Below are 9,910 nucleotides of genomic sequence, written 5' to 3' on the forward strand. Positions count from 1 at the left end.
CACGTTGTAAACATTATTCACCCGGTGATTATTCATCATTAAATTTATTTACTACCATCTTAATTATCTATATTAAGTTGGTTTTTACCCTTGAGTTTAGAGAGCACACATCTCTCTATTTAGCTTCAATATTGACTCGATTACGAGTACGGGTGACAAATATTTTACTATCAAACCAGAACGTAAGCACATATCGTGCCACTACCTCTCATCTGAGCAGGTTTCACATCAGTAAAACCTCTAAGATTTTTAATATCGATCTAAAGAACTTCTTGTAGTTCTTGTCACCAGAAATTCAATTACTAAATTTCTCTAGAAGTTTAACATGGGTCACAAAAACTAACATTTCTGCTTCACCTACTGGTACAACTAGAAGACACCCATAGGCTTCCAATAAATCCACATTCAGTGATCCTTGATCAGTTAATGCGTTAAGGTTTACATCATTCCTGATTTTTCCGAAATTCAACTGACAAAACTGACATCAACAGTCGCCATATTAGGTATCACATGGATCACCGTAATAGGCTCGTGTGTCACTGTCGCAGCAGATCGACACCAACACGAGAAATAATAATTTAACTAAAGAATAAAATTCAACCGGAAAATTTTAATCTCATGCCGACCCATAACCTGTAATTCAGGCCCATTAGGTTTTAAATGTTCCGAATGACCATAAATAATTTAAGTTCAAAAGAATTTCCTGAAATCAACTATATTCAGAATTCGAATTAATTTAGTTCAAATAATCAAATTTAAACTAAACATATATCTTACTCAATTTAAATATCCAACACATAATTTGATAGCTAATTACTCCTCACTTACAGGATTCATACCAGATATGTCTTAACTCGCAAGCTCTTTCGAATATTCTATGCAATACATGTATTTGGATTAATAAATCCAAAAAAACCCAAATATATATATATATACAGAAAATGTTTAGCTGATTAAGATCAGGGTCCCATATATTGATTGTTTATTCATAACTAACAACAAAAAATAATACTAGAAACCAAGTTATTAAGTAAACCTATAAATATGTTTACGTTAAACTTTAACACGAGGTCAGACACTTGACAAGAAATATATCATATATTCAATGTCAATTAACAAGTAACTATTACTTGTCCACAAAAGAAATGCTCAAATCAAAGCCATCAAAAGAAACTAGCGTAAGAACCCATGCAAGGCAAGGGTCTGTTTATAAACTAAAATAATTTCTCGAACGAACCGAGTCATATATTAAAATAATTTTGTAATTAAAATATGGTAAATTATAATTTTTCAAATTTAATTTAATTTTTTTAAGTAATTTTTAAGTCAATTTTTAATTTTGATAAGAACATGAACGTATGTAAACTTGTATGATTTTAACAAATTATCGCATAATTAATAGACATTAAATTGGGTAAATATCGGGAAGTATATGGTGAACATATGATGCAATCCTATTAGTATTGGGTAAAGATCGTGCTTAAGATTCTCTTACTTTTTTTAATACATAAAATCTATAATTACATATGTGGGTCATTTCTCAATGAAGAACAATCATATTAGTAATGTGTAAATATCAAGCGTAAGGTTCTCTTAATTTTTCTTTTTTTACATAAAATCTATGATTACATATGTGGGTCATTACTCAATGAAGAACCCTATGATATGCAGAATCGTAGAGAACCCTTGATTTTAATATAGAATCACATCACAAATTGTAAAATTCTATTTTAAAATATATAAAATTCAACGCTAATATTGAATATAATTATATTTGAATATAATAAAAAATAACAATTAAAATTTGAAAAAAAAATAAATTTTAAATTTGACTTTATAGTTGAACAATTTTGAATAAGTGTGATCCCACTCTGATTCTACGATGAAACCATTTTAAAGCTTTTCATAATTTAAAAGTTTTTTAAAATAAAAAAATTGTGTAACTTGGATTTTTAACTTGGTACTTAAAGTTTGTAATCATATATGATGAAAAATGAAATATATTATAAATTTTATATTTTTTAAGTAATAATTATAGACGGTTCTCTATATAAGAGGGTTCTGCACGGAGTGCTACCCTGCATATGTGAGTTAATTTTAAAATATGTATAAATTTATAAATAAGATATAGATCATCATCCCGCACAAGCAAACATAACTTAAAACTAATTATTACTTATAAATATGTTATGTCACGTGATAAATATAACAAACCTAATAAAGTTATAATATATATACTAACGATTGATTTTGATTAGTATCCGATAAATTATTTCAATCAATCTCCAATTATCTGATTGGTCCGTAAACGGTGTTTGCACCGATTAACGCTGACTCCCGCTTTCAGCGATATCACATATCTTAAAATTTTTAAGTTAAAATTATAAGTATTTTATAAATTTAGTGTGTGATTTACTAATTTATAATTATATAATTATATATTAGGTGTCCACAGATCGGGTTGGTCGAATTGAAAGTGTTTTTACTTTGTAAAATCAGGCCTAATTGAAATAATTTGAAAAATTTCAAACCAACCAATGAAAAATAAACTAATAAACCAACCATACTCGTCGTGTTTCAGTTTGTGTTGGATTGTGTCAGATTGAATAAGTTCAATAATTTTAATATCAATATACGCACAAAAAATAAAAGACTTTTTAATTGGGTTAAAGAAAAATTGTGATTTAACTAATAAGATTTTTAAAACAAACTTTAAACTCAATTTACCACAATGGTTATGACAAGAAATTCTAAAAAAGAGGTCGGTGGTTCGATACTTACCTAAAATAAATTCATCTCATTTTACATAAATAAATAAAAAGAAATGAAATAGAACATCAATACCTACAACCGAATGCATAAATCATACCCAACAATTTATCAAAGTTTAGTTCGAAAAAGATAGCAATTTGGTACATATTAGTTGTTGACTTGTATCTATAAAAACTCTGAATATTTCTATTCTTATTGACTTGGGATGTTACAAATACCCCGTCTTATTGGGTCGACGTACTTGTCGAGCCCATAAACACACTTACGAAACTCGGAGTCGGGTGTAACTCTGATATAATTTATAACATCCAAATTCATTATTGAATGCATACTCGACCTAACAACCCATCAGAATTCAATCCAAAAAAGCTATACACGTTAATTATTTACTTGTATCAATTAAGGTCCAGAATACTCTTTTTTTTATTTGGTATGTTACATGACACCTTAGAAATTTTTAAATATATAAGGGTTAAAAGGTAATTTCGTAGCAATTTTATTGATTTTCTTTGTCCTTCAATTTAAATTTATTTCTTATTGTATTATTAATTGTGTTTAAAGTTTTTATTTTAATTTTTTGTTACAAATTTGTTTTATTAGCTTTTACAATAAATTTTGTATAATTTTAACTATACCAAATTAAAATTATATATATTAATTTATAGTAAAATTATTTAATTTATTTACTCAAAAATAGAAATGACTTCAATATTTCTATATTTATTTCATACACTTAAAATATTAATGTTTGAGTTAAACAAAAGTTGTAAAAAATTGTTACAAATTGACGTGGAGGGTGATGTGACAACATGAAATAATTTAATTGGTGCTATTAGTGTGAATGCATGGGAATTTATTTACATTTAACCAATAAAAATTTGACACGTGTAATTTTGTACCCCTAATATTTTCCTATTTGAAATGATTTTGTAATTGAATAATATTAAATTAGATTGAGCACGTAACCTATTAATCCAGCCCTAACCAAGGTTCCATTAATATAATATAAAATTTCTTCAGGGGACACTATACATTTTAATTATATTGTATAAGCGTGTATTGTCTTATTCATGCAAAAATATGTTAAATCAACTATACATTTTGATCCAATATTTTTATATATATTATCATAATTTTAACTTAACTATATATATTAATTTGATTATGCATATGAATTTATCTAATTATTTAATTCATAATTGATATGTAGCAAAAAACTCAAATTGATATCGGTTAATCTCGTATAAAATATTTTAATTCATACTACTTTCTTTTCAAAAAGAACTTGTATATCCGCGTTGAATATGATAGATGATACGACTTGTTATTTAGTAAAATATAATATTTACATCATTACATACTTATTGTAATTACTATATTTGTATTATAAAAGATATTGATATAAGTCATTTTATAATGTTTTTTGTATCTGCTTATTGTTGGAGGATGTGTTCTCCATTATTGTTAAATTTGAAAAAAAAAATTGCTACAAATATAAGTTTAGGCCTCGTTTGTTTCACGGGTTTCAAAGTTAGGCGGTAACTTGAAATTTCATGTAACTTAGTTACAGTGTATTAGTTATTGTGAAAAAGTAGAAACACGTGTGTTTGGTTGTAAATACCTGATTCATGGTTACTTTATATTCTTTTTAATCTGACTTACTGTCTAAAACTATATTAGTAATTATTATTCTTTTATAATAATAAAACTAATTTACTTATTGAATGACAAATCAATTTAATTATAAATAATAATAGTAAATAAAAGAATATGATTTTTTATGAAGCAACTAAACATAAAATAAGATAGTAAATAAGATACGATATATATAGAGCACGGTTGGATAGCTCAAGTGGTAAAGGGCTTATTCTCTGTCGTCCCAAATCCTGGGTTCGATCCTGGCTCACCCCGAGAATTGTTGAGAACAGATACTCATTTGTAAGGCTATAAGCCAAAATTAGTCAAAAAAAAAAAGATACGATATATATAATGATTTAAAGACAAACAAAGATATATAATGAAATTATTAATATATAATAATATATAATATTAAATTAGAACTAAAAATAATTTAAATTTATACTTACATATATAAAATATGATAAGATGAATAAATTTTAAATTGAAATTAATTTATTTTAACACTTAATATGAATATACAATTTTTTATTTATTTTATAAAATAAGAGTTTTGATAATTGATATATGGTACCTGTTATAAAAATTATGAATATGAGGTAAGTAACTAGGTTACAGTGTTTTTTAGGAAGTTTTTTACACTGTTTTTTAGGAACTAGAAGTAGAAGTACATGGAACTTTAAATTACTTAGCTAAATCAAAAAATTACACAACCAAACACGGGATTTTAAGAAGTTTAAGGAAGTGTGAGTTATTATGTTGGGTTACATTGAACCAAACGAGGCCTTAAGGTACTTGTATAAAGAAATTGTATACCTTATTAAATAAATTATAAGAATAAATGGAAATTTAATAGAATGTAGGGTACTTTCGAATATTAATAATGAATTTTATTTTTGTTCAAAATTAATGTCTAGTATAAGTGGTTGATAGTCTCACTTTTGAATTCGAGCGGTTGAGTTTGATTTCCAACACCAAATAATATTTTTCTAAATTAAACTTCTAATGATTTTTTTTTAATTATCGATTAAATAAGGGTATACTTTATGCCTTATCAAATAAATTATAAGTGCACACGAAAATTTAATAGAATGCAGGGTACTTACGAATATTGATAATGAATTTTATTTTCTTTCAAAATGAAAATGAAAGCCTAGTATAAGTGGTTGAGAGTCTCGCTTTTAACTTAGAGGTGCTGAGTTTAATTCCCAATACCAACTATTATTTTTCTAAATTAAACTTGTAGTGAATTTTTTGTAATTATTGGATAAATAAGGGTATACTGGTAATTTGACGGTTATTAAAAAGGAACTTTTTGCCCTTGTGTCCTGATTTAATATACAGTAAGAGATTCCCATCAAATTAAGTAAGGGACGTTCATACAACAACCATGGCAACTAAATAAACAGCTGAGCATAAATAAGAGTGCACGTAATGATCAAATCGGACTATGACACATAAAATAGAAATTATTTATTACACTAAAATCATGGAAATATCCTCTTTGATTTTTCTTGGTGCACTTAAGCTGTAGCACATGCACAAACATAATAAGAAAAATATGGTTACCATCACCGGTTTACCTACTTAATAATCTACTTTTTCCATCAAACAAGTGAACGTTGGTTTATCAAATCATGTACAAACCAACATGACCACAACTAAAATGAGTACGAGTACAACAGTTAAATTCAGAGTTGTACGCGGCAAATATACTAGCATGTGGTGCACACGACATACAGAAAAACCAACAGATCATAATCTTAATTACATGAAGCAATTCAACCGAATCCTGAAAAATTCCGAATCGTTAGAAAAAGAAAATTGCTTTAAGATTGTTGTCAATCTTGTACGATATAGACATTATTATATATATTGAATATATAACTAATTCACAAAATCATTGCTAATTCTTAATTCATATAAACATATAAGAATTAACAATTAAATGAGGAAAAGGGTTTGAGAAAACAAACAGAGATTGGATTTAATCTCGAGTCCAGAAAACTGTCTCCTTAAAGCAGTTTCGCCCCGCACCATCCGTGTTTAGCGACCTGCTTCCCAGGATAAAATGATACTCCCTCCATCCCGTTAAACGTTGCCTAATTTGACTTTCGGTACAGTTCACGGTAAGCGATTGACTACTAATTTATGTCTAATTTATAATATCAAACATAGTCATGAGTGATCTCGTTGGATTCGTATTTATCAGTACTTTAATACAATGAAATTTTTATATTTAATACTAATACGAATTTAAAGATATTAACAATTAAAAGTGTGCACTGGCAAACGTGTCCAACACAAATAGGAAACGTTTTTAGGGACGGAGGGAGTATACTAGTATAATCGATAAATCGAAAATACTTCAGCGAACTTGAACTGAGGCCGAGAACTATCACCGAAATATTTGGAAAATTTAAGATTGAAAAGGCCGAGAATTAAAGAGACAACTCTTATTTTCTCGACTTAATAAAACTGGTGCCCTAAGACTCTATTTATAAACAGAGGCTTGAAAATGACTTGTTTTTCTTTTTGATGTGGTACAAGATATTTATAAGAAAAATCAACGAATAAGTTTGTGTTACTCGAGCTCGATGTGGTACAAAACCCACTTTTCACATTAAAGGTCACACTTTGGAATATTAGTTCTCATTCACCTTTTACTCATTTTGAGCGTGTAAATATTGAGCGTGTAAATATGCGTTGGAATCCCCTCGTAGAGGAGAATACATTTCAATAAATACATACCAGTTACACATAATGTGTCTCACTCATATAGAGTACATTAACTAATTCATGTATACTAAAATGATATGATACCAATTCCAAAATGCTCCTCTCGTTCATTATTTTGTCTTATTAATTAATGCAGGTATGCATTCATTGTTGAACAGAGCTGGTTTGGAAAGCTTAAAGATATCTACAGTGTGCAAACTATGGAAACGGTTCCTGCGGTGCTCGATTGGATAGCAGGAAGCGACTGTATATTCTCCATTAATGACAGTGGTAGCACCTTGTGTGGAGTGAATGCTTTTTGTACAAATCAAAGCTTGTGTTCTTGTAGAGAAGGATACGAAGGAAATCCTTACTTGCAAGAAGGATGTCAAGGTGAGTTTATGATCATACCTGATGTTGGTAACTCTGAAAATGATTATGATCATTATAACATTTTCAGTTACTAGTTGATTTTCCTTCTGCGAGGATGTAATTCACTCTAATAACTTGCGGATGTGCGTCTGATATGATTTTTGAATGTCAGATATCGATGAGTGTACATTCAAACCAGGAAGTTCTCTCAAAAGAAACAGATGCCAGCATAACTGTAACAATACACCAGGAAACTACACTTGCTCATGCAAAGATGGGTGGCACCTTGTTGACAGTTATAAGTGCAAGAAGTCAGAGGTTGTTGATTTAGAGGCTGTTGATCACAGGCTCAAGAAAGTTGCAATCGTAGCAATAATAGGTACTAACGCTCCAATAATTTTCTGGAATTGTTCATGACTTCATCTGGTAGAAAGACTGTAAAATTACACATTAGGCAACTTTAGCAGTACAACATTATAGTCTTGTCAAGTTCACATTAATATAACCAGTAAAATGATAATTTCCTGCACAATGAGTCTAAGGTATTTATATCCATTTTTATTAAAGTAAAAGACACAACAAAATTTTTGTGAAACGCTATCATTCCATTAGATTGTACATAATAGACAAATTAAACAGGGCAGATCTTAGTACGTAACCTCAACAATGAAAAAATAGTTGATGAGGTGAGGATAATTGCTCTACTAACACATAGAAGTTATCTACCATTTTCTGCTAAATTCTTCACTATACTCAACATGTCTGTACTCTTTTAGATATAATCTGACCTCTTTCATCTTGATCGAAACTGTAGCCACCTGTGCTGGTCTTGGGTTCTTGTTGGCTGCTACATGGTGGTTGTACAAAGTAATAAGACGAAGAATTAAACATAAACAGGAGGAGAAGTTCTTTAAAAGGAATGGTGGTCTGCTATTGCGTCAACAAGTATCTTCTAGCCAAGGCACCGTGGAGACAACCAAATTGTTTACTACAAAGGAGTTGGAGAAGGCCACTGACCGCTATAATATAGATCGAATCGTGGGAGAAGGAGGACAAGGTACCGTCTATAAAGGAATGTTGACCGATGGAAGAATAGTAGCAGTAAAAAAATCCAAGATAGAAGATGAAAGCAAACTCGAACATTTTATCAATGAGGTTGTAATTTTATCACAATTAAACCACAGAAATGTAGTAAAGCTACATGGATGCTGCTTGCAAACAGAGGTCCCTTTATTGGTTTATGAGTTCATCCCTAACGGAACACTTATGCAGTATATCCATGAGGAAAATGATTACTTTCCGCTTACATGGGATGTCCGCTTACGTGTGGCCACAGAAGTTGCAGGAGCACTCTACTATTTACACTCTGTTGCATCACTTCCAATATATCATCGAGATATTAAGTCAACAAATATACTTCTGGACGATAAGTACAGAGCAAAAGTGGCAGATTTTGGAACTTCAAAATCAATTTCTATTGATCAAACTCACATGACTACAAGAGTACAAGGTACATTCGGATACTTGGATCCCGAATACTTTCAGTCAAGCCAATTTACTGATAAAAGTGATGTTTATAGCTTTGGGGTAGTTCTTGTTGAGCTATTGACAGGACAGAAACCAATCTTGCCTACTAGACTTGATGATGAAGCACGGAGTTTAGCTACACTTTTTTTATCGGCAATGGAAGAAAATCGTTTATTAGATATTATTGATTCAAGGATCAGTAACGAGGGAAAAAAGGAAGAGATGATAGCGTTCGCTAACATTGCATATAGATGCTTGAACTTGAACGGGAGGAAAAGGCCAGCAATGAAACAAGTTTTAGCGGAACTAGAGAGTATTAGAAATGCCCATGAATCGCCTTGTGCTCAACAAAACTATGAAGAGGTTGAATATGGAAAACATGAACTACATACCCCCTGGGAGTCGGACTTTACTTCATCTTCTGTAAGTTCCACCGTCTATCACAGTCTCAGTGTTGACATACAGCCCCTCATGACAAACCAGTGATTCCAAGACATCAAATGGAAAATGTTTGACGCCCTGTTTTCTTTGAATTTATGGAGACTGTAGTTCTTATTGATGTATAAATTGGTTGTGAAGTCTATGAAAACAGCGAAGACAAGTCTGAAAAGCAGTTTTTCCTTGATATTTGTCTTAATTTTATGTAGTGCAATAATTTGGTAGTTTGAGCAATGTATTGTAATTTTTATGTCCAAGTTGTATAATATAGTAGTATAGAATAAGAGTTATTTTGTACTATATCAAATTAATTTGTATATAGAAACCTTAATTAAATTATAGAAAAATTAGTACTCCCTCCGTACCACAATACTTTTCCCATTTTGACTTTTGTCACTGTTCAAGTTAAGCGATTGACTATTAATTTACGGTTAATTTATAAGAT

The 9,910-nt window shown here is 29.8% G+C and overlaps 1 protein-coding gene across 1 annotated transcript; it reads left to right on the forward strand.

Annotated features, from left to right (window-relative positions):
- The first annotated feature begins 5,004 nt into the window (after window positions 1-5,004).
- LOC141679179 (wall-associated receptor kinase-like 10) lies at window positions 5,005-9,676 on the forward strand. Its single transcript, XM_074485685.1, has 4 exons — window positions 5,005-5,009; window positions 7,286-7,521; window positions 7,673-7,879; window positions 8,207-9,676. Exons 1-4 carry the CDS (start codon window positions 5,005-5,007, stop codon window positions 9,511-9,513), a joined length of 1,755 nt encoding a protein of 584 aa, XP_074341786.1. The 3' UTR covers window positions 9,514-9,676.
- Window positions 9,677-9,910: the final 234 nt, after the last annotated feature.

This window comes from Apium graveolens, chromosome 8 (genome assembly GCF_009905375.1).
Source record: "Apium graveolens cultivar Ventura chromosome 8, ASM990537v1, whole genome shotgun sequence".
Classification (NCBI taxonomy): domain Eukaryota; kingdom Viridiplantae; phylum Streptophyta; class Magnoliopsida; order Apiales; family Apiaceae; genus Apium; species Apium graveolens.